Source organism: Talpa occidentalis, unplaced genomic scaffold (assembly GCF_014898055.3).
Source record: "Talpa occidentalis isolate TD23 unplaced genomic scaffold, MPIMG_talOcc4v2.1 talOcc4.13, whole genome shotgun sequence".
Taxonomy (NCBI): Eukaryota; Metazoa; Chordata; class Mammalia; order Eulipotyphla; family Talpidae; genus Talpa; species Talpa occidentalis.
The window spans coordinates 17,999,385-18,025,351 of NW_023601322.1; the positions used below are offsets into that span (position 1 = coordinate 17,999,385).

General features: G+C 41.6%; 1 protein-coding gene across 1 annotated transcript; it reads left to right on the plus strand.

The window, feature by feature from the left end:
- Positions 1-10: 10 nt before the first annotated feature.
- CFAP53 (cilia and flagella associated protein 53) lies at positions 11-21,252 on the plus strand. The gene is made up of 8 exons (XM_037508527.2): positions 11-224; positions 4,453-4,682; positions 5,130-5,303; positions 7,902-8,205; positions 12,456-12,674; positions 15,768-15,984; positions 17,778-17,880; positions 20,870-21,252. The coding sequence occupies exons 1-8, from the start codon at positions 156-158 to the stop codon at positions 21,096-21,098; spliced, it is 1,545 nt and encodes a 514-aa protein (XP_037364424.1). The 5' UTR covers positions 11-155; the 3' UTR covers positions 21,099-21,252.
- Positions 21,253-25,967: the final 4,715 nt, after the last annotated feature.

Here is a 25,967-nt window from a genome sequence, read left to right on the forward strand (position 1 = left end):
GCCTCCGTGGTCACCATGGTGACGGGGCCAACTTCCGCCTCTCACGCGAGGTGCACCATGGCAACGAGAACTACGCGTCGCGGAAGCTAACAGTGCTGGTTGCAGCGGCTGGGGAGCCGCGGTGTATTCCACCCCTATTCTGAAGGAACTAGAAAATGTACAGCCAGCGGTTTGGCATCGTACAGCGGGAGGTTAAGGGCCCTACTCCCAAAGTGGTGATCGTGGTAAGCACGAGATGTGAATGCGGGAACCTACTGTTTTCTGCCTCTCCAGTCACTCCTGGCCCAGCTGAGCCCATCCTGGCCCCCAGGTGGGGCTCTCTAGGGTACCTGGTACCTGATGCAGTGGGTTGGATTTTGAAACAAGGAGGAATAAAGTTGCTCACCTAACTCCTGTACTCCAACCACCTTCCCTTTCCACTTCTTCCTCCCCACCCGCATACAGTCAGTTATAATATTTAGATTCTGTGTTTGGATAATCGCCGCTTGGGTTCTCGAGGTTTTTCGGTTTCCAAGTCTCAAAATTCTGTTCCAAGTCTCAAAATTCTGGCCTCTGCCCAGCCCAAGAACTCGGTCTGTGGAAGGGGGATTGCGCTGTAAGTGTTGTGAGCCCTTGCTATGCCAGCTCAACTATAACAAGTGTCCCTGCAGGTCTTGAAATAGCATGATAGTTGGTTGCTTCATGCTAATGCTGCCTGCTGCAGAATTTGATGGGTCCTGCTCAGAACCCCAGACACTTTGTTCGTACTCCTGGATTCCTGTGCGTCTACAAACTTGTTTCTTCTGACTAGAAAACCTTCCAGGAGTAATTAAGCAATAGCAGAGAAATTACTTGAACCCCCACTGTGTACACAGGACTATGAGAGGTATACTGTAAATACAGTATACTGGGAGGTTACCTTTCATAAGTCTTATCCCTGCTTTCAAGTTGCTTATCAACTAATTTCAGGAACAATTTGCTTATTCATAAAACCATCTAAGATAAATGCTGTAGATAATGATATGCTATATTGTCTGTGATGGCACTTTATGGAATAATGAATGATGCAGTTTTATTATGCTCCACAGTACACAGAGCAATTCTCAGTGTAGACCTGCTCCCTCTTCTCTAGGCCCAAGGATCTAGAGAATCACTCTGGAAATAAGTAGACTGGAGGATCCTATGGACTGTAGGGTACAAGGTGATAATTTCAGGCAATTCATGAAGGAGAGAAGCTATCTATTTTGAGTTCTGTGTCTAAATACAAAGCTTAGGCACTGGGCTTTTGGTCAGGTGTCATTACTTGTTCCAGGAACCAATAAGGAACACACAAAAATGTGACCGCTAAATGAGGTAAGAATGCCTATGAATGCTCTGTGCTTGTAGAAGAATAAGGAGGAAAAGGAAAAGGTCAGAGTTGGTACATCTCAGATGTCAGATTATGATAAGCAATGTGGATGTTGGAGGTTGCAGAGTGTGGATAAAGAAAGCAAGCCACCAGAGTTGAGATTTGAAAGCCAACAGCTCCAGGAGGAAGCAATAATAGATGTACTGTCTTGAGTAATGGAGAAGCAAAAGGAGCAGCTAGCTGCTGAATGCCACCTAAGGACCCAATTATTTAATTCTCGAAGTAGTTTTTTAGGGGAACATTTATTTTGCTCATTTTGGCAGGTGAGGAAACAGGCTCAAAGAGACTAAGTAACTTGCTTAAGATCACAATTAGTAATGGGTAGAGGCCAGAATCAATCTGTAAAGCATTGTTCTTTAAGACTTTAGAAATGGTAATACTAGGAACTGTAATTTGAGATATTACAATAACAAAAGGCTTTGCTGGTGACCTTGAAACTGTAATGTTATTAATTCCAGTGTTCTGCCTTTAGCATAGCTTAGAGTTATAATGTGGTCATTAATCACATATGAGTTTTGTATACTTTAAGTGTGCTTAAAGTTTAAAATAACAATATTTTGGATACATTGCTTAAATAAAAGATATTGATAAAATTATGCCCTCTTTCTTTTTACATTTTTTAAATGCAGCTACTAGAAAATGTTTAATTACAAATATGCTTCATATTGTTATATTTCTATTAAGCAGTGTAGATTTTGAGTAATGCCAAGACTACATGGATTGGCATTCCCTTTTTAGAGACTACTCTGGCCATACATTATTCATCTAGAGCTAGGTCCTTCCTGACCACAGAGTCCTGTGCAGGCTGCCCCAGCTGTTAAAGTGCTCCTCACTCCTTGCCTCAGGCTGTCACCCTCCATTCCCATTCTTGTCTTTAGTCATAATGTACTGCAGAGCCTGGTTTCTGCACTAACAACTCAAGAGAATTGATTTTTGACCTTGGTGCATGGTTCTTAGCTCATATGTCTACTGGAAGCCTCAGTTCCTATGTGTGTTCTGCCCAAAGTGTAGCCTTGACCCTGTTCTATTTTATTGTCAAATGAATCTACATTAATAAAATTTCGTACATATTAGAAAACAGTTAACTGGCTCTAGGCTATAAATCTGAGATGGCTTGTTACTTCCCATGATATAACCCCTTAGCATTACCTTATGTCTCCAACCCATCTCAACCCTGCCTTATCTTATTCAACTAAATCTAAATATATTAAGTGCACACTGAACCCTGAGTCTTTTCATCAGGCTGTCTTCAAATGTTGATTTTCTTTTCCCAGAGACTCCTTTAACAAGACCCAGCCCTATTATTTTAGTGACCTTAACAGTGATGTTTTAAGTGTAAATGATCATATTGACTCTGCCACATGAGTTACGAATTTTGTGACTATGAATCTGCAATCCAGAGTCTCACTACTCTCCTAAGGATGACTTCATTAAACCGGCTGGACATACAAACTTCAAGACCATGGATTTCATGGTGGCCCCAGGAGGATCAGAAATTGCATCCAGCCTACCCAGAAACATAGTTTCTTCATTTATTCATCCATCCATTTATTCATTCACTTATATTGAGAACCTGATAGTGAGGGGCATCGTGCTCAGGCTAGGAATAGAGAAATGAAAAAAGACATAATCTGTTGTGATTTTATATTTAAATGCATCCATATGTATTCAAAGAAGTTATGTTTTCAAATCTTCAGGGGAAGTTTGAATGAAATGGATGTATTTATAGAAATTCAAGATATCCAAAATTTCAAGAGCACAGCCCTTGCATTAAACTTCTGAGCACAATAGAAATAGGAGTAAAACTCTACCACCTAGTTCCTTTCCTCTTTTCTTTTCCTTGTCTCCCTTTCTTCTTTCTTTCTTTTTTTTTGTGGGACCCTCGAGGGTGGCCAGAGATCGCGAGCTGGCACTGCAGAAGCTGCGAGCAGCCCAGTGCTCAACCGCTGCGCCACCTGGGGAGGCCCCTTTCTTCTGTCTTAGTAAAGGGGTTTTCATTTTCACAATTCATTATTTTTATTCTGCATATCTAGATAGTAGCTTTTTTAAAAGATTTATTTTAGGGCCTCCCCGGTGGCACAGTAGTTGAGTGCTGGGCTGTGAAGCTGCCTGCAGCCTCTGCAGCGCCGGTTCGATCCCCGGCTGGCCGGTGAGCGTCCCACCTGGCGCGCAGACCTCTCCTGTCTCGCCCAAGCTGCTCCCCTCAGCAGTGTACTTCGTCAGTCTGCCTGTTCTGCTCTGCTTTGGCGCTGGTGAATTCTCTCACACTCCTGCACTTCTGACTGTACCCAGTGCTTATATAAATAAATAAACCTTTTTAAAAGAGATTTATTTTATTTTATTATACAGGAACTGGGGTACAGGGCAGAGGCGTGGGAGGGTGAGAGAATTCACCAGAGGCAGAGTGGGGAGCAGAACAGGCAGACAGACTGAAACACACTGATGAGGGGAGCAGCGGGCAAGGCAGGAGAGCTCTGCGCGCCATATGGGTATCTCCCTGGCTGGCTGGGAATCGAACCTGTGCTGCAGAGGCTGCGGACAGCTTTACAGTGCTGCGCTCAACCCGCTGCACCACCGGGGAGGCCTGATAGTAGCTTCTTAATTGAAAATATTTTGATGGCAATAACTATGTTACCTATCCTTGAGAAACAGTGTGTGATCTTGGTTGGCAAGATCAAGGTCAGGAATTAGAAAACCTCTAATTCTTGTTCTACACAGTCTGCCCTAATTAGTTGAAGCCCCTCGAGCAATGTTATCAGAGCATGTATACTCTCTCTAGGTTTGACACAAAAAATCTGGAGTCCTGTTCCAATTTTTAACTAATTTTATCAACTGTTATTCAAAAGGCAAGAATATTGGAAACTGATTTGATGGTATCTTACATTAGTTTCAAGAACCAAGCAAATCACATCTTAAGCACCTAAGCTGTTTGCAGTTGTAACAGTGTGTATTAGGTTTATATACCACAAGTTATTTAGTCTGAGTACTGGTGGATGTCATGATTAATTGGAAATATGCACTTGATTTTAGACCTCTCAAAAGTGACATTTGTTACTGGTTTTCAGAGAGCCAAGCCTCCCAAAGTCCAAGGGACTGAGAGACACCTACAGAGAATCCAACACAGCCATCAGGAACATCATGCTATCTTGGCTTCCATTAAGTCAAGTGAGCGGGACCGCTTGAAAACTGAGTGGGAACAGCACACTGACCGCAAGTTTGTGAAAAGTCTTGTGCAAGCAAGAATCCAGGATGCCATGCAAGGGTTTATCATCAACACTGAAGAAAGGCGAAACAAGTAAGGCTCAAACCTGGGTGTCCCAGTCTATGAAACTTGCCCCAAACCACAATTTGAGATTAGCCAATCAAAAATCAAGTGAATTTTTATAGTAAAGATCATGGCTGAGATATTTATATTCCTACCAAATCAATGGCTATTGCTTGTTTGTGTTTTCACTTGTGATAACCTATCCTTGAAATAATGTATTTTGTTACTTTAAAATCTACTCATTTTCTTTTTGAAGATGGTATATTACATATCTCTTTTGTATGCAATTGAATAAAACATGACACAGATTTGTCTCTTCATGGTTTTAAATGTCAACTGACCTTATCATGAGGAAGATTAAAATTTATAACAAAATTATGGTAAAATATGCTTCTAAAATCAAATATAAAAATAAAAATCAATTACTAAAATTGGCTGTGCCATGAAAGTTTTAATTTTTTTGTCATTTTGGTTCAGGCTACGTGAACTTTTAGCATCAGAAGAAAATGAATATTTTTCTGAAATGCAATTGAAAGAAGAAACAATTGAGGAAAAAACTGATAGAATGAGAGATAAAATCAGATTACTGAAAGAGAAGAAAGAAAAAGAAAGACAAGACTTTGTGACCGCAAAGCTAGACCAGCAATTCAGGTAATGATGTCAGGAAAACACAGCAGAGGAACTGAGGTTGGTTTTTTGTTTTTTTTTTTTAAAAGATATATTTATTCATTTATATAAGATCCGGGGTACAGGCCAGATGTGCGGGAGGATGAGAGGATTCACCAGAGACAGAGCTGGGTACAGAACAGGCAGACCTACGAAACACAATGCTGAGGGGAGCAGCGGGCGGGAGGGACAGGAGAGGTCTTCTGCACCATGTGGGACACTCGCCGGCCAGCCGGGATCAAACAGGCGCTGCAGAGGCTGCGGACAGCTTTATAGTGCGGCACTCAACCGCCTGCACCACCAGGGGAGGCCCCAGATTGGTGTTTTAAAAAAAGATTTAGGAATGCTAACTAATATTAAAAGTCTAGCTTTAAGAGGGTATATGTGTTAGTTGTATTTTCAAGTCATGGTTTTATATACACATCATTGAATAATACAGGCACTGAGGGACTTTCTGTTAGAATTTTAGACTGATGAATTCATTTTTCTTTTTTTTTTTAAGATCTATTTATTTATTTATTTATTTATTTATTTATTTATTTATTTATTTATTTATTTATTTATACAAGCACTGGGTACAGTCAGAAGCGCGGGAGGGTGAGAGAATCCACCAGAGCCAGAGCGGGGAGCAGAGCAGGCAGAAGGACCGAAGTACACTGCTGAGGGGAGCAGCCGGCGGCAGGAGAGGTCTGCGCACCATGCGGGACCCTCCTCCGGTGGCTGGGGAGCAGCTGGGGATCGTACCGGTGCTGCAGAGGCTGCGGGCAGCTTTGCAACCCAGCGCTCAACCGCTGCGCCACCAGGGAGGCCCTGATGAATTCATTTTTCAATGTGAAAGTATATTGTTTTTGTTAACCTAGTAATTTCAGCTTTTGTTATCTTTTTGAGTCTTTCACAGAATATAGATAACAGCTGGTTATCATTTATGTTATTCATCAGCATGATTATCTGTTAAATTAACATTTATGGGGCATTGAGTAAGTTATTTTCTGAAATACACCACGCCCCAACCCTCAAGGAGATTCCAATTTAGTTAGGCAAATGAAACTAATCCTTATCGAAGAGTGAATAATGCTTATAGTACTTGATAAATGTTGATTTATTCCCATCCTTTCATTAGTCTTAGCAACGCAGATTTCCTTTTTTTTTTTTTCGTGGGACCCTCGCCAGTGGCTGGGGCTCGAACTGGCACTGCAGTGGCTGCGGGCAGCCTCGCAACCCAGCGCTCAACTGTTGCACCACCAGGGGAGGCCCAGCAACTCAGATTACCTTGGAAGTTCTTTGTTGGGACCATTTTACAAATTTCAGCTTCTTAGTGCCCAACTTGATTTAGAACACAGGAGGAAAACTTGATGTTTATGAACACTTTTCAACCAGAGGTGCTCAAATGTGGTTGTATGCCTGAACCTTCTTGAGGAGCTCTGAAAAAATAAAGATGTCTATGTCCTACCCTCAGATGGAACTGATTTAACGAGTCTAGTCTGGGGGAGAAGGGAGAAAGGGGGAGTGAGGTTTGGAAGCTATCTCTAAGTCATTCTAAAGTGCAGGGCACATCTAAAACACAGATGGTATTGAGTATAACAGCCCTTACATTAAAAATGAACTCAGTGAAGAAGTTACTTAAAAAATTTATTTATTTATACATACAAGAACTGGGGTATAGGCCAGAGTTGCAGGGGGGTGAGAGGATTCACCAGAGACAGAGCAGAAAGCAGAGAAGGTGGATCTACTGAGATACACTACTAAGGGAAGCAGTGGGTGGACAGGAGATGTCTGCTGCGCCATGTGGGTCAGCTCCCTGGCCAGGGATCAAACTCATGCCACAGTGGCTGGCGATAGCTTGATAGCGCTGTGTCTTTAACCCCTGCGCCACCAGGGAGGCCCATTGGTGAAGAACTTTTGGAGACATTTGAATTACTAAGACTGAAAGAGGAGTGAGGTCTAAATACTTAGAGAAAGAGCATTTCTTCCTGGATGATGACAGAGGCTGGGTATGAAAATGCAACAGTAGAGCTGCTGTCTAGACTCCAGTAGAAACCCCATTAGTGGACCATACCCTGCTATGAATGCAGGAGCAGTGGGGAGGCTTCACCACGATATGCTGACCCTCTTGGATTTTTCCTTGGCTCTGCATGTGGGATCTCTTCCTGCCATACCCTTAACCCATTTGTATTACAGGGGCTCATCCCTCTTCTGTTTCCACTGCAATAATACTAACAGTTACCATTCATGAACTCCTATTATCTACCAGGTATTTACATCCATTTTCTTTGGTCCTTACCAGAACCTTAAAAGACAGTTATTTTATTGATGCAGAAACAAGCTCAGATAGGCTGGGGTTTTGATCCACACAGGAATGTCAAAACTAGGATCAAAGCCTGCTCAGCTTGACGCCAATGCCTGTAATTTGTGACATCATGGTTCTGCCTTCCTGTTGCTCCCTCACCTGTTTACTTTGCTCACATGGCCTAAATCCAGGCTTTGACTTTTCTTACTGCAGTGCATAGCAGTGCTGGTATGTCCCTAAAGAGAGTAGTGTTTCATGAAAGGCTGGCTTCTGCCTTTTTAAAATTCTCCTTTCAGGGAACGCTGCGAGGAGCTCCGTGTTAAACTCTCTTCTATCCACCAGAAGAAGGTGTGCGAGGAGCGGAAAGCACAGGTCACTTTCAATGCGGAGCTGAAACGGCAAAAGCTTCTAGAAGAGCAGATGTTCTCAAAGCTCTGGGAGGAAGACCGATTGGCCAAGGAAAAGCGAGAAGCCGAAGAGGCGAGGAGGCAGAAAGAGCTGGTGGAGAACACACGCCTGGGCCTGGACGCCCAGATCACCAGCATCAGGGCCCACATGCAGGCAGCACAGCAGCTGAAGGAAGAGGAGGCGCGCCTGGTGGTGAGCCTCGTCAAGCGTTAGTCGGGGATGGTTAACTCAGTGGGTGGGACGCCCTTGTAGGCCAGTTTCTGGGCAGTTTGCCTAAGTGCCTGGTTGGTCACAGGGTCACAAGACCATGTTCAGAGCCTTGGGTTTCAAGGCCCAGCAGAGCCTTCTATTGGGTAGGGCAAGTGACTTCCCTACTGTGACTTAGTTTCTTCATCTGAAAAAGGAGGCAAAAGACACTTGTCTTTGTTGTGAGGATGAAGTGGGCTAATCACTGGCAGTGCCCTGGAGGGCTAGTGGTGAATTTGGCAACATCCCCCCATGCTTTGGTGTGGATAATGGAGAGTTCCTGAATCCTTTGTAAAGTGTTGTTGGTAACTTGACTGATCCCCTCCCTCCAGGATATCCATATTTTTGTTCCAACAAGATTGCTGCCCCTACTGTGTCAAAGGAAATGTGTGAGAATACTAAAAAAGCAGCAGTTTTGTAAGTTTATCAACCTTTCAGCCACTGATACTTTAATACCACTAAATTTAAGGGGACAAAAGCAATATTTTCCTGGAAAACTCCAAACATTGAAATTTGGAATCTTAAGAAAATTCAAAGTTAAGGTATTTCAGAGCCCTCAGAAGCCTTCTCTGGGTTTGAGACTGCTGTGTTTTGAAGAATTTGATAGAATTCTAAACATTTTTTTAAAAGATTTATTTGTATTTATTTATGCATACAAGAACTGGGGTGTAGGCCAGAGGAACGGGGGCAGGGTGTGTGTGTGAGAGGATTCACCAGAGACAGAGTGGGGAGCAGAACAGGCAGATCCACTGAGATGCACTGCTGAGGGGAGCAGTGGGTGAGGCAGGAGAGGTCTGGTGTGTCATATGGGTCAGTTCCCTGGCTGGGGATCGAACTCATGTTGCAGTGGCTGGTGTTAGCTTGATCGTGTTGAGACTTAACCCCTTGAGCCACCAGGGAGGCCCAAAAGTCTGAATACTTCAGCTTCTCTGAGAAAATAAAAATGACTACCCTCAGTTGCCTTACATATATGCCTTACATATGCCCTTCCTCTGGTGTAAACACCTTGTGAGCCACTTTTACCCATAATACTCCTGACACCAAATGTAGGTTTTTTTTTTTCCTCACACCAAACAATTCTCTGATTCTCTGTGGTCTCCTTGAACCAGGTGTCCTTCACTTAGACCCATTTCTGATGTTAACCACCAGAGAATGTGTCACACTTCATAGGTTTGAGAACTCAGTTCCCAGGTCGCCCCCTCCTTCAGATGCCAGGCTCAGGGAGTGGGTCCCCAGGTTACCTACACTTCTTGAGGAGATGCACAAGTCAGGGTTGTTTGCATAGAGCTTTCATACCCTCCCTGGGAAAACCACACTCCCAGGACTTCGATGTATTCCCCAACCTGGAAGATCTCCATACCCTATCATTTGGGGTGTTAACGGAGGTTTCATTACATAGACATTATTGATTAAGTCTTTGGCCATTGGTGAATGAATTCAATCTCTAGCTCCTCTTTCTTCCTTGGGAGTAGAGGAGGGAGCTGGAAGTGCCAATCCTCTAAACACATGGCTTGGTCTTTCTGGTGACCAGGCCCCATCCTGGAGCCATTTAGGATTCTCCAGCCAGCAATCACTTCATCAGGATACAAAAGACTACGTTCTCACTTTGGCAGTCCGAGGATTTTAGGAGCTTTGTGCCAGAAATCAGTACAAAGAACAAATATTTAAGAACAAATATTTATTTTTTGTTATATCATGCCTAGCCCTCCAACTATATGTTGCTGTCTCTACCTTGCTTAAAGTTTTTTGAAATAACTTTAGACTCACAAGAAGTTGCAAAAAATAGCACCTGTGTACCTTTGTATAACCCTGTGTGTGTGTGTGTGTGTGTGTGTAAGTATAATAAAAACCAGGAAACCTTTGAATTTCACCATTTATGTATGCACGCTGTAGGAGAAAGGATATTTTTTCTATGAGATGTTATCACACATATAGGTGTCTGTAAGCAATACCAGCTTCAGGATATGGAAGTGTTCCATCACCCGAAGATACTGCTTCCAGCTTTACAGCTCTGCCCTTTCTCAACCCTAGCCCCGGCACACACTGATAGGATATTTATCACTATTTTATCATTTCAAAAATGTTGTATAAATTCCACCCCTTTTAATTGTTTTATTATGAACATTTTCAAATGCATAGAATGGAGATTAGAGTGAATCCCTGTGTACCCATCTCCCACTTTCAGCAGCTGATAGATTTTTGCCAGATTGATTTCTTCCTGCTCACACCTGACCCCTGCACTCAGTTTTGTTTTAGGACAAATCCCAGACATATCATTTCTCCCTTAAATGCATTACAAGTATGCATCTTACATTAATAAGGACTTTCCTTATACAATGCCAATCAGAGCTTAAAAAATAAATAACATTCATTTTTATCTTTTAAAATCAGCATCAAATTTCCATCAGTGTCTGAATTATTTTATATTTAAATCAGGGTCCAAACATGGTTGTTATGTTACAAGTTTCTTTTAGACAGAGTAACTATCATTCAAACTAGGGCACATTTGAGTTTACAGGAAGTGTTATTAATTCAATATATCAGCACAACAGGTGTAAAATCAGAATTCTCCTGGTGAAACCAAGACTTTATAAGATATTTTAGGTCTTTGCATCTGGAACACTTCTCCCAACCCCTTCTCTAGCTCTTTCATGGTCTGGATTTGGCTGATTGCTTCCTCCTGGTGTTGTCAACCTTACTTCTTGAAAAGTGTGCCCTGCTAACCACTGCCTTTCATATTTGATACCCACTGTTTCCCTTAGATGCCGCATGGCATTTTCTTTTTTTTTTTAGATTTATTTATTTTATTTATACAAGCACCGGGTACAGTCAGAAGCGTGGGAGGGTGAGACAGTTCACCAGAGCCAGAGCGGGGAACAGAACAGGCAGACCGATGAAATACACTGCTGAGGGGAGCAGCTGGCGTGGCAGGAGAGGTTGCATGCCATGTGGGACCCTTGCCAGCGGCCAGGGAGCGAACTGGCGCTGCAGGGGTGTGGGCAACTTCGCAGCCCAGCGCTCAACCGCTGTGCCACCAGGGGAGACCCGGCATTTTCACTTACATTAGCTAATTTGACCCTCACTGACCAGTGCAGATTTACTGCTCTTGGCATTAATGGAAAAATTGTAGCATATACCTCTCCTCTCACAAACCAATAACCATGCTATTCATGGCTGTTGTGAATGTCTGTTACGTCAAGACAAACTGGGAACTGTGTCCCATCTTCATGATTGCCGTCCCAGCTAGGCAAGTGCTTATCCTTCCAGGAGAGTTTAGCTGCCTCTGGAGAGAAGGCTAATGCCTAAGTTGATACCAAACCCAGACTTTTGCCAAATCCACAATGTCCAAAAGCATTGGTACCCCAGTTAAAACTGCTTGAGTAGTCAGGCAATTAAGCCAGCCTGAGTGTCAGAAAGATAAGACAATGCATGGGAGAGGGTGAATTCTTTTATAGAACAAAATGCTTAAAATTTCATTTTGTGTATTTAACTGACATGCACATCTCCAGTTTTGGACTCTTATTGTTGCTTAATAATATGTCCAAATCTCAATGTGCAGATGTATATACAAGAGTACGTCTGGACAGTCCCCTTATCTGCAGGGGGCGGTTCTAGACTCCCGGTGGGTGTCTGAGCCAAGGGTAGTATCAAACCCTGCCTGTGTTATCTTTTTTCCTATATACATGTACTTACAGCAAAGTATACTTTATAAATAAGTACACTAGGAGACTAGAAAAAAAATTATAAACTACAACAATTATAACAGTATGTTGTAATAATAGTTATGTAAATGTGGTCTTTGTCTCTCTGTCACTGTCTCTGTCTTCCTCTCTCTCAAAATATCTTGTTTTGTATCATATTTTTGGACCTCTGTTGACTCTGGGTAAATGAAGCCCATGGATAAAAGGGGACTACTGTGTACAGAAATGTCAAGAGTGGTGGTATATGTTGGGGTACTAGGATTAAAGGTGATTTCTTTTTATACTTTTCTGCACTTAGAATTCCACTATTATTTATTACTTTATAAACACCTGTAGAAATTTTATAAAACCTTATCACCAACTCAGCATTAAGGTTGTTTCATTTCTTTGTTTCTCGTGTGTGTGTGTGTGTGTGTGTGTGTGTGTGTGTCCAAGAAACCCTTTATCTCATCTCTTTGTCCAACTATGCTGATCTTCATTATTTTTTTACCTTAGAAAAACAGCTCTGCACAGGTAAAACTTGAGAATGAACAGGAGAAGCTAAAGAAGCAAAGAATGAAACAGGAAAATAGGGCTGCTTTGGAAAAAGGCCTCAAAGAGAAGATGGAGCATGTGCAGCGGGAACAGAGAGACGAGCAGTACCTGGACATGCAGCTTGTGCAGAGGGCCCTAGAAGACTTACAGAAAGAGGCTGATAAAAAGAAACAAAAGAGAGTAAGACATTATGGCATGTCTAAATGTGCTGGATGAGATCTTGTTGTGCTCTCAGTCTTGCAGGGCCAGCCACATGGAGAGTGAACTATATATTTTCTCCCAGTTTCTGGCTGTCTTTTCTTTCTCTTGATAGTATTTTTCTTTTTTAAAGATTTATTTATTTATTTGTTTGTTTACACATATAAGAACTCGGGTACAGGCCAGGGGTGAAGGGGTGGGGGGTGAGAGGATTCACCAGAGAAAGTAGGGAGCAGAACAGGCAGATCTACTGAAATACACTGCTGAGGGGAGCAGCGGGCGAGACAGGAGAGGTCTGCTGCACCATGTGGGTCAGCTCCCTGGCCGCTGGGGTTCGAACTCATGCTGCAGTGACTGGCAGTAGATTGATAGCGCTGTCTTTAACCCTTGTGCCACCAGGGAGGCCCCTTGATAGTATTTTTCATAGCACAAAAGTTGTTAATTTTAATCAAGTCCAGCTTATCAATTTTTTTTTTAAGATTTTTTTATTTATTTATACAAGCACTGGGTCCAGTCAGAAGCGTGGAAGGGTGAGAGAATCCACCAGAGCCAGAGCGGAGAGTAGAATAGGCAGAGTGACGAAGTGCACTGCTGAGGGGAGCAGCAGGCAGCAGGAGAGATCTGCGCACCATGTGGGACCCTCATCGGTGGCCTGGATCAAACCAGTGTTGCAGAAGCTGAGGGCAGCTTCGCAGCCCAGTGCTCAACTGCTGTGCCACCAGGGGAGGCCCATCAATTCTTTCTTTTATGAATTGTGCTTTTAGTGTTGTATCTAAAAACTCGCTATCAAACTCAAGGTTATCTAGATTTTTTCCTATGTTATCTCCTTGGAGTTTTATAGTTTTATGTTTTACATTTAGGCCTATGATCCATTTTGAATTAATTTTGTGACAGATGTAAGATCCGTGTCTAGACCCATTTTTTTCACATGTGCATGTCCAGTTGTCCCAGCAACTGTTGGGACTTTAGTAGCTGCTTTGTATTTTGCTTCTTTGTCAGGGATCAGTTTACTATTTGTTGTTGGTCGTGGTCTAATGTGGGTTCTCTATTCTTTTCTATTGATCTATTTGTCCTTTCACAAATTCTGTGCTGTCTTGATTACTATAGTCTTACAGTAAATCTTGAAGTTGGGTAGTATCAGTACTTTGACTTTAAAAAAAATTTTTAAATTAATTTTTAAATTTTTTACATCATTGTTCATTTTTTAAAAATTTATTTATTTATACAAGCACTGGGTACAGTCAGAAGAGCGGGAGGGTGAGAGAATTCACCAGAGCCAGAGTGGGGAACAGAACAGGCAGACTGATGAAGTACACTGCTGAGGGGAGCAGCAGGTGTGGCAGGAGAGGTCTGTGCACCTTGTGGGATCCTTGCCGGCGTCCAGGGATCCAACCGGTGCTTCAGAGGCTGCAGGCAGCTTTGCAGCCCAGAGCTCAGCTGCTGCGCCACTGGGGAGGCCCACATCATTGTTCATTTTTAAACAATATTTGCTTCCCCCACCCCCTCAGTCTGAGTCCCCATAGAATCTCCTTCCCCAAGGCACCCGTGCACCATCATCTCAGTCCCCTGTGCTCCTCCCTCCCTCTCTTTGATTCCTTTCCCTCCTCCTCCCCTGCAGCATGTCTCTGATTTATAATTGTCTGTTTTTGCTTTGTTGTGTTTTGTACTGTTGTTATTTTTTTACTTTGTTTTTGTCTTTCAGTGTTGACTCTATGCAAACTTCAGAATCATTTTGCCAATAATAATTTGCTGGGATTTTGATTGGGATTACAATTAAAGGATGATTGTCATTTCAGTAATATTATCTTCTGATAATACATCCTATGATAAGACATCCTATGTCTTCCATTTACTTAGGTCTTTTTAAATTTCTTTAAAAAATGTTAATTTTCAGAGTGTAAGTTTTGCACTTCTTCTAAATTTATTCCTAAGTAAGTATGAGTCCTGTCTGTCTACAAGTTCTGAGGATGCAGCTCCCCTCAAACCTGTGAGTCCTGCCTCAAATCTATGATATTCTAAAGCGATCAGGTCAGAGGTTGAAGGTGCCGCCACAAATATACCACCACAGAGGACAGAGAAGCCAACTAAAAATGCCTGCAGTATAAACAGCATTTTGTGTCCTTACCTGCACATTAGAATCATCTGGGAACAATCTTCTTTCCTTTTTAAAACAATAGTGGCAGCTCTCCTGCCCACCTTGACTATGCGGGTACCTCTGTTTTTCCTAATAAACCTGTCCTTTTAAAATGTAAACAAAAATAAAATAATCATCTGGGACGTTAAACGTTACCTCTTAGATCAGAATCTCTGGGGGTGGTGATACTCAGCTCCCCAGGTGATTCCATAGTGCAGCTAAATTGAGATTTGCTATTTTAAAGCATCAGGTGACTTGTCTTCTAGTCAAGGAAACATTATAATAGTAGTGGTGACTTTGGTTCAGGTTTCATCTGCCCAAATGAAAATAAAGCTGTGTGGTTTAAAATTATTTGGTCACTGCTTTCACAAATGCTTTGGGAATGTGTTTTAATTCATAAATTATTTTTTAAAGATTTATTTATTTATACAAGCACTGGGGTATAGGCCAGAGGTGCAGGAGGGTGAGAGGATTCATCATAGACAGAGTGGGGAGCAGAACAGACAGACGGACCGAAATATACTGCTGAGGGGAGCAGTGGGTGAGATAGGAGAGGTCTGCATCGCCATGTGGGAATCTCCCTGGCCAGTCAGAAATTGAACTGGTGCCGCGGAGGCTGCAGACAGCTTCACAGCACTGCACTCAACCCACTGTGCCACCAGGGATGCCCAATTCATAAGCTTTTACAAAACATTTCTAACAGATACAAAGAATGGTACAGTGAACTCCCATGTGCTTCAACCCACCTGGCTTCAACATCATCTGTGAATGACTATTCTTATTTCATCTGTGCCCCCATTCATGACCCCCCCAACAATTTTAGAGTAAACTCTTAATGTAATATTTGGGATTGTGACTGTAAAGATTGTTTTTAAACTCACCCTTAGTATCATCACTACACCTACCATTTTACAACATGAAGTTATTTTTATGTCATATAGGAAGAGATGATGAGAGAACAGAAGATATATAATCAATACCTAGCACAGCGACGTGAGGAAGAAAAAGCTCAGGAGAAAGAACTGGACAGAATACTGGAGGAAGAGAAAGAAAAGAAGTTGGCTGAGAAGGACAAGGAGCTGAGACTTGAAAAGGATGCAAGGAAACAACTTGAGAATGAGGTCATGTGTACCAGAAAACTTCAAGTTCAAGAAAAGTGTAAGGAAATGAATTATAATTATATTAGAGTTAGACCTTAATTCAATTTAAGTAGCACAGTGTTTATTCTGTAGGCATTATGTATGAAATACTATGAAGGATGTAAGGAGGATGAAGGCAAATCCCAGCTATACAGAACTTCTGTAATTAAATACATGAAGCATAACCAATGAACAGTTTTATATCCCAGTAGATTCTGAGTAGTCATGGGAGAGAGGTTCTCAAGGTTAAAGAAGCAGAAGATCCTTTGAATGCTCTGTATGCCTTAGTGATCAAGGAAGGGAGGAAGAAGGTGGGGTACAGACATCTATCTCCCCCTCCTCCCTTTTATCTGTCCCTCTGTTCTTTCTGCAGGTGTCCCCACACCTTCATTCTTTGCTTGGGTAGTTTTCTCTGCCTCTGATGCTTTTGATCTTGATAAATCCTGGGCATCTTTCAAGGCCAGCTCAGATGTCTCATTCTTTGAGAGAGGCGCTCTGTATCCTCTCTCCATGATAAACCCTCTCTCTGGCTCTCACGGGGGCTTGCTCATCTCTCTCAGTGTACCATTGTATTCTCTCAGCTTCAAACTGCCTGGTCACAATGGGAATTTTTTATTGTGAGGACAAAATACCACCACCAAATTTCCAACATTCCGTGTCCAGCCCAATGAACCAAAACGGTGGTGTGAACAGATTCACTCTTAGTGAATTTGCACCAGCTTGTTTTTCTAAAAGAAAGTTCATCTTGGTTCCATTGACTAATTCTCCACCCTGGGAGTTATAACAGGAGCTGAAAATTGCTAAGCTGATATCACATGAAGTTTTAAGAAAATGAGAAGAAAGATTGTAAGCAAAACAGATTTCTGTATTCATTAGTGATAAACATTTTAGAATATATTGAGAAAACACGGAACTTTTAAGTACTTGGGACCATTTATAAGCAAGGAAACAAAATCAGTCATAATTCTGCTACTCAGGAATAGCTACTACTCACAACTCAATGTGGTTTCTTCTGATATTTTCAGTAATAATATAATTTTCCCCTCTCAAATTAGAATCATAGTGTATGTATTGCTTTACAGTCTGCACTTTCCATTAATCATAGACACTTTTCTTCAATTACGAGAGTTTAAATGACTGTCTAGAAATCCATTATAAAACTGGACCATAATTTATTTTACCTCTATGCAGCTAATGCTCTTTCCTTCATTGTGTTTTGGATTTTTTTTTTACTACTGTTTTAGCATTGCAGGTTACTATCTGATACATAGGCTGTTTTGTTATTGTTGTTGTTTCTTATTTTGGGCTAACATTTGATTGTTTAAATTCCTATAAATGGATTTTGAGGTCAAAGATAAGTAAATTTCAGATGATATTGCCCAGTTGCGTTTATTCTTTTGTAAACTCTTGTTTATTTTCTTTGTCTTTTGTTCTACTGGGGTTGCATACATTTTCTTATCAATTTATAAGAGCCTTATGTGCTGTTTTTCCAATATTTATTTCTAGTAAACCCTCTTATTAACATAAAGAGCAGTAAGACTATTTGGCCTCAAAAAGAAAAGCTGGGAAGTGTTTAAACAGTGGTAATATGGTATGAAAAGGGCTGAGCATAGACTTTCAATGAAAAATGATTAAGAGAAAATCTGTGTAGTTGTAACACACACTCTGTTCTATACTCAGAAGAAATGACTACTTCTATTTTCTTGATTCTAAGATCAGGCCTCCCTAAGGACAAATGGCATTGATTTCCAGAAAGATGTCACCAAGTCTTGTCCAAAAAGAATCGTTTAACAAAGATTGCTTTTCTTTCAGTGCAACGAAAAGCAAAAGAACAGGAAGAACGTGCAATGGAACAGGAACGCATAAATGAAGGTCTTAGAGAGCTTAACCGTGAAGAGAAGGAGAATTTTGCAAGGTATGGTTTTGTATTCTTTTTTTTATTCCCTACCTTGAAAAAGGGCAGACTTTTAACATAGAGAGGGGACAGTGTGTTATAATTCATGCACTATTTGCATTATTTTACATCAGTATGGCATTTTTCTTAAAAGTTCAGAGCAGTTTATAAAATTTCATAAGAAAAGAGGCATATACTTTTCATGTATAAATAAGGTGACATTCTATTGTCATTGTTTTCATACTGATCATACACATTGTGTATTAAATTGGGTCAACACCTGAAAAAAAATTTTTTTTTTCAAAAATAGGCACCAACACTAAATCTTAATGAAATAAAATTTCCCTCATGAAATAAATCCTGAGATACAGTGTGGCTGAATTGGTTAGAATAGTGGAAAGTCTTCTGGGGCTAAGAGTCAATGCAGATGTCCCCAGGAAGAATTTTATTGGGCAGGTGCTTTGGGACACACCACTGCCTTCCTCTGCCAGGTGGCCCTGTGGTCACCACAGCCAGCTTCGGGTGGAAGGAATGGGCAGCCACCGCCTGCAGCCTTTCCTGGCCATCGCAGCCCATTCCCACTGCCTACCATGCTAACCTCATCCTGGATGGTCACCTCCCTGTCCCTGAGCCTTGTCCTCTGAGTCACCTGCACTTGTAGCATTGACATAAGCTCTTTTTAGAAAGTGTATGGTTTACGTGCCTTGTCCGTTTAGGGGAATCTAGTGACACTATCTGGCCTATTCTACTGACTCCCCGCTGCTGCTGCTGCTCTGGGGGACTTCATTCTCATTTTGAAAATTCTGCTGTTGGGGATAGGAGAGGGACTTAATGAATAGCCACTCTCTTCCCTCACCAACTTCTGAAATCAATTGAGAGATTTTTTTTTTTTTAAGTCTGGGTTGAAGGTTTTAGTTACCTGTTACTGTTAACAAGCACCCCATAATTTGTGGCTTGAAGTAAGTTATGATTATTTCTCATGATTCTGTGGTTGACAAGGTTCATCTGGGTCATTCTTGGTTCATTTGTTTCAAGTCAGGTTTGCATTCTTCCAAAGCCTCAATTGCAGTGGACGCCTAAGATACCTGTCCATGTAAGCTGGCATGCAACTCAGGCTGGCATAGCGTCCCTTCTGTCATATTTTGTTGGTCACAAAAGCAGCAACAGGGCCTGACCAGATTCAAGAGGGTGGGGAAATAAGCATGTGGAAGGGGAGATATTATCGTGGCATCTACAGAACATAGAATTTGTCACGAGGCATATTCATGCTGTTGTCTTTATTTCTGATAAAAACTGATATTTAAATTTATAGATTGTAAAATGATATGATTGCTGTGGAAAAGTATGATGTTTCTTTAAAAACTTACAAATGATCCAGCAATCTCACTTTAGGGTATATTTCCAGAATAATTGAAAACAGGGTCTGGAAGAGATGTTTGCACACCAATGTTCATAGGATTTGGGAAACAATTCAAGTACCCCTTGATAGATGAATGAGAAAAACAAAATATGGTCTATACCCATAATGGGGTGTTTTTCAGCCTCCAAAAGGAAGGAAATTCTGACACGCTACTGTGTGGATGAACCATGAGACATTGTGCTAGGTGAAATAAGCCAGTCACAAAGAGATTAGTACTGTATGATTCCACTTATGTGATGTACCTAACATAGTCACATTTATAGTGAAGAGTGGAAGAGTGATCACCATGGTTGGAGAGAAGGGGAAGAAGAGAGCTGTTGCTGTTTCATGGGTATGGAGTTTCAGATTTGCAGGATGAAAAGATTTGGGAGCTCTGTTTCATAGCAATGTACATGTAGCCAACACTGTTGAACTGTACACTTAAAAATGGTTAAGGGCCTCCCAGGTGGCGCAGCGGTAGAGCACTGGGTTGCGAAGCTGCCCGCGGCCTCTGCAGAGCCGGTTCAATCCCCGGCTGCTCCCCGGTCACCGGAGGAGGGTCCCACATGGCACGCAGACCTCTCCTGCCGCCCGCTGCTCCCCTCAGCAGTGTACTTCGGTCCTTCTGCCTGCTCTGCTCCCCGCTCTGGCTCTGGTGAATTCTCTCACCCTCCCGCGCTTCTGACTATACCCAGTGCTTGTATAAACAAAACAAACAAACAAACAAATAAATAAAAACATGCCTCTATTAAAAAAAATCTTTAAAAAAAAAGATTTAAAAATGGTTAAGATGGTAAAGTTTACATTATATGATTTTTGCCACAATAAAAAATTCCTAAAATGAGTTACAGAGTTAAAATGTGGTTTATAGATGAAGGAAACTGTGCAGTTATTGCTGAACCTTACCCAGTGAGCTGCAGTGCCGGACCACTGCTGTCCTTCCCTTGATGGAGAACAGAGCAGAACATAGGCAGACCGGCCTGCTTCCATCTGACCAGTGGAGAAGTCGTTTCTTCCTTAGAGAGGAGGGAGAGAGGAGGGGAGAGAGGCCAAGGACCCCCTTCACATAATAGTAAATATTTTGAGTAGGATGCTTAGAACAATACTTGTTCTAAGATTATCTTAATTTTTATTGTGTAATAAGCACACTATTGATTTTTTCCTCCATTTAGTCCCCAGGCACCCTGATTTAAATGAGAATTTATTTTTTTTTTAAAGATTTATTTATTTATTTAATTTATTTGTTTATACAAGCACTGGGTACAGTCAGAAGCGCGGGAGGGTGAGAGAATTCACCAGAGCCAGAGTGGGGAGCAGAGCAGGCAGAAGGACCGAAGTCCACTGCTGAGGGGAGCAGCGGGCGGCAGGAGAGGTCTGCGTGCCACGTGGGACCCTCCTCCGGTGGCCGGGGAGCAGCCGGGGATCGAACTGGCACTGCAGAGGCCGCGGGCAGCTTCGCAACCCAGCGCTCAACTGCTGCGCCATGGGGGAGGCCCTAAATGAGAATTTTTAATTTGACTTCACAATTAAGTTTTCAATGCAAAATGCACCAAATAAATCCAAATGCTGTTGTTTTTATAATTTTATGCTTTGACACTTTTAATGTTTTAGACGCTGCAGTTTAGCCCAGGAGTATAAGAAGCAACTTCAGATGCAAATATGCTACCAGCAGCAGGCCCGGGAGGCAAGGAAGGAAGAGGAGCGCAGAGAGTTTGAAGTAGGGAGAGCAGCAAACAAGCTTTTCCAGGACAAGGTGCAGGAGATCCTGTCTACCCAGCCGCTATTGCTCCAGAACATTCATCCCATGCGGAGGGCATACTCCAATAGCCTTCCTCCTTAGTTTCATGAACATCAATGTATCTTTCCTCTGTTTTTAATATTTTTAATTATAGTATACTTGTATGCTCCTTTTAACTCATGGATAAACTGTTATTTTTTTTCTCCCAATTTGTGAAATTCAAATTCAAATTAAAGTTTTTTTCCCTTTGTAGATTCTATAGATTTACAAATCTGATTGATGTACTTCATATCATTTCCTCCCTTTCTTGTTCATTTATTAACACGCTTTCCCCCCTCTCTCCACATGCCCATTTCCTCTTGTCTCCTTCCTCTTCTCTCTCATACATATAATTCACAGTATTAACAGGATTTTTCTCAGGCAGAGATGGAACAATCACCACTTTCATTAGTCCACATGTTCAGTCTTTTAACAGGTATTTGCTGAGTGCCTCCCATGTCCTTGGCACTGTTCTGAATCCTGTGACTTCAGCAGCAACAAAACAAAACCTTTACTCTCCTGGAGCTCACATCCTAGTGTAGGTAAGCAACGGTCCGTGTTAAGTGCTGTAAAGCAGGAAATAGTAAAAGTGCCATTTTACTTTCCAAAATCAGAAAAGGTCCTTTTGAGCAGCTAATGTTTGACGGTACCAGTTATGTGGCTATCTAGGGGGGAACATGCCAAGTAGAGGAAAGAACAGGTACAAGGTCCTGGGGCCTAAGTCAGCTGAGTGCATGTGCGGCATTTGTGCTACAGCAGTGAGGAGCAGTGGGTGAGGAGAGCGGCAGAAGTTTCATCAGGAAGAGAGTGGGGCACAGATGATGCAAGACCCCAGAGCCACAGTGAAAGGGGAGCTTTCACTTGCGCACAGGGGGTTGTTATGGGGTTTTGGGCGCAGGGCCAATAAGCTACGCTAGAAGGTTGCGGCTGCTGTGTTGAGAAGAGACTCCAGGGAGGCCAAACAGATTCAGTGGAGAGACTGCAGTCACCCAGCTGAGAGGTGATGGTGTATTTATGCCTTTGCATCGTCCCTTCCACCCTGAACCACAATTGGCCTGTATTACCAATAAGATATTCTCTTTGGGGAACTGTTCATCTTTCTTCTACATGTTCTCATTATTCATGACCACCCCCATGGCCTATCTAGAGAAGCTTTCTAAATAAGTGCTTTATTTCTAGCCGATGTTCTATGTAAAAATTTTAGGCTCATTTATTCTTTTAAACTTTTAGCAACTCTATTGAGGTGTAATTTCCATGTCATAAAATTCACCCATTGTTAGTGATTTTCACTTAATTTGGGGAGATATGCCACCATCACCAGTCCAGTTTTAGAACATTTCTTTTTCTTTTTTAAAAAAAGATTTATTTGGGCCTCCCCGGTGGCGCAGCAGTTGAGCGCTGGGTTGCGAAGCTGCCCGTGGCCTCTGCAGTGCCGGTTTGATCCCCGGCCACTGGCAAGGGTCACACATGGTGCTACAGACCTCTCCTGCCGCACCCACTGCTCCCCTCAGCAGTGTATTTCGTCAGTCTGCCTTTTCTGTTCCCCGCTCTAGCTCTGGCGAATTCTCTCACCCTCCTGCACTTCTGACTACCCAGTGCTTGTATAAATAAATAAATTTTTTTTTAAAAAAGATTTATTTGTTTATTCATAGAAGAACTGGGGTGTAGGCCAGAGGTGCAGGGGATGAGAGGATTCACCAGAGACAGAGTGGGGAGCAGAACAGGTGGATCTACTGAAATACACTGCTGAGGGGAGCAGTGGGTGAGACAGGAGAGGTCTATGCCACCAGGGAGGCCTCTCAGTTTTGGAACATTTCTACCACTCTACAAAAGCTACCTCATATATGTTTCAGTTGATCCCCTCTTCTTTACACAGTGCCAAGCATGTGCTGATCAGCTTGCTGTCTTTATAAATTTGCTTCTTCTTGAAGTTTCATGTCACTGAAATCACCCAGTATGTCATCTTTTGTGGCTGGTTCCTTTCACTTAGCATGTTTTGAGACTCACGCATGATAGCAAATGCATCAGTAGTTCATCATTTTTATTGTAATATTCCATTGTATAGATCTACCATATTTTATTTATCTATTCACTAGATAATTGAAGGGTAGTGAGGGAAATGTGGATTATTTCTAGTTTTTGGTTGCTATGAACATATTTCATTCCCTCATTTGCATTTCACAAGTGAACATCTTCATAGGCTTACTAGCCACTTGTTTTGTGAAGTGTCTATTCAAATCTTTCCCCCATTTTCTAATTGGGCTGTTTGTCTTCTTCTTACTGAGTTGTAACAGTTCTTTGTATATTCTGATTTCAAATTCTTTATCAGTTGTATAATTGGCCAGTACTAAATGTTTACACTGTGGACAAATTGACAAAATGAAGTATTTAAAAAAGCTAATGGACACTCTAATAAACAGGGTAAGTCTTCTAAGGTTAAGAGGGAGGGGGGAGGAGAAAAGTTGAAAGGGGTATAAGTGGTGGTGGTGGTAAAATTTTTTTTAAACTTTTTTTAAAGATTTATTTATTTATACAAGAACTGGGGTACAGGCCAGATGTGTGGGAGGGTGAGAGGATTCACCAGAGACAGAGCGGGGAATAGAACAGGCATTCTGACCGAAATACACTGCTGAGGGGTGCAGCGGGCGAGAGAGAAGAGGTCTGCTGCGCCATGTAGATATCTCGCCCACTGGCCGGAATCAAACCCGTGCTGCAGAGGCTGTGGACAGCTTCACAGTGCTGCACTCAACCACCTGCGCCACCAGGGTAGGCCCTGGGAAAATATTTAAAAAAAAAATCCAAAACATCTAAGAAGCCATAAAACTCAGTAAAAAAGCAACAACAAAATTAATTAATTAATTAATTAATTAATTAAATTCTTCCTTATTGGGGCAAGAGAATAGCCTGTGTCAATTTACAACTAACCCTATGAAATCATTCATTTATTCATCAAATGAAAAATAGATTTGCTCTCAGCAAATTTGAAATCTATTATTCAACTCTGAATCAATTTCCTCCTCTGACTGTTTCAAGCCCCCTTGTGGCCAATGTTAACTTCTAATTCACAAGTAGGAGTCTTAGGGGGAAATAAAAAAGAAAAAACTGTGCTTTAAGTTTTGTTGAAAATCAAGTGACATATATGTAAGAGATTATTTCTGGGCATTCCACTCTGTTCCCTTGATTTAGATTTCTAGCTTCATAGACACAACACTGTGTTGATTACTACAGTCTTTTAGGAAGTTGGGGTTTTTCACCCAGATTTTTTTTTTTTGTCTGTTCTCTTACCTCTAAATGTCCATATAATTGTTAGGATCACCCTGTTAATTTCTACAAAAATGTCTGCTGAGATTTTGATAGAGAGTGCACTGAACCCATTATCAGTAATGAAAAGAGTTTATTTCCCCAATCACCTAGGCTGGCTCTAATTTTTTCAGCAGTCTTCTATAGTTTTCAGTATGCAGAACTTTTACTTATTTTATAGAATTTATTCCTAATTATTTCTTTTTGATGCTATAGTAAATGGAATTGTATTCTTTCTATCATTGTTGGATTATTTACTAATGTATAGCAATATAATTGATTTTGTATATTGAGCTTTTACTCTGTGACTTGACTAAACTAACTTATTTTGTATTTTTGGGGGGGAAGAGACAGATTCTTATAGGAATATCTACATTTAGGATCATGTCATTTGCAGATAGACTTCTTCCATCCTTCCTTCCTCCCTTTCCAATCTAGATAACTTTTTTTTTAAAGATTTATTTATTTATACAAACACTGGGTACAGTCAGAAGCACGGGAAGGTGAGAGAATTCACTGAGCCAAAGTGGGGAGCAGAGCGGGCAGATGGACGGATGAAGTACACTGCTGAGGGGAGCAGCGGGCGTGGCAGGAGAGGTCTGCGCGCCATGTGGGACCCTCCTCCGGTGGCCGGGGAGCAGCCAGGGATCGAACCAGTGCTGCAGAGGCTGCGGGCAGCTTTGCAACCCAGTGCTCAACCGCTGCGCCATCGGGGAGGCCCCCAATCTAGATAACTTTTATATATTTTTCTTGTCTTACTTCACTGGTTAGTGCCATATCAGATATGATATTGAACAGAAGTAATGAGACTAGACATCATTTGTTTTCCAATTTTAAGGGGAAACATTCATTCTTTGAACATTGAGCATGATGTTATCTGTAGGCTTTTCATAGATACATTTAGTTGGGTGAGGAAGTTCCCTTCTGTTTCTAGTTTATTGAGAGTTTATATATGAAGAGGTGTTGGATTTTATCATATCCTCTTTATGTGTGTCCCTATTGAATTGAACATGTGTTTTTTCTTCATTCTATTAAAAGGGTATATCACATTAAATTCATTTTCAGATTCTAAACTAACCTTACATATCTGAGAGGTAAAGGCCACTTGGTCAGGGCTTATATATATTTTTTATATGCTATTACATTTCATTTTCTAAGTATCCCCCCCCCCCACACACACTGTTTTGGCCTTGCTCTATTATATACCTTGGATCTAGGTGGACTGTGATGTCTTTGTGTGGGTCTGGTATAAGGATATTACTGGTCTTATCAAATGCACTGGAAGATACTCTTTCCTCCTTTAGTTTATGGTTTGTGAAGGATTGGAATTCTTTCTGCCATGAAAGTTTGATAGAATTCACTAGGGATGCTGTCAGGGCATAGGGTTTTACTGACGTGGGTCTATCCAGATGAGCTATTTCTTCTTGAGTCAGCTTTGGTAATTTGAGTTTTGCTAGGAATTTGTGACTTTGTCTCAATTGTTAAATTTATACATATAAAGCAACTCATAAAATTTCCTCATAATTATTTTAACTTCTAAGGGGTCCATAGTAGGCCCATAGAAGTGAAAAAGGGCAGGTGCTTTTTCACTCTTTTTAGAAGTTTGGTACTCTGATTAGAAAATAACTGGAA

Excerpts from the sequence above, each read along its gene's own strand:
- CFAP53 (XM_037508527.2), top strand. The coding sequence starts at position 156 with ATGTACAGCCAGCGGTTTGGCATCGTACAGCGGGAGGTTAAGGGCCCT. Across the intron at positions 5,304-7,901 it reads AAGCTAGACCAGCAATTCAG|GGAACGCTGCGAGGAGCTCC; the intron begins GTAATGATGTCA and ends TTCTCCTTTCAG. Across the intron at positions 12,675-15,767 it reads ATAAAAAGAAACAAAAGAGA|GAAGAGATGATGAGAGAACA; the intron begins GTAAGACATTAT and ends TATGTCATATAG.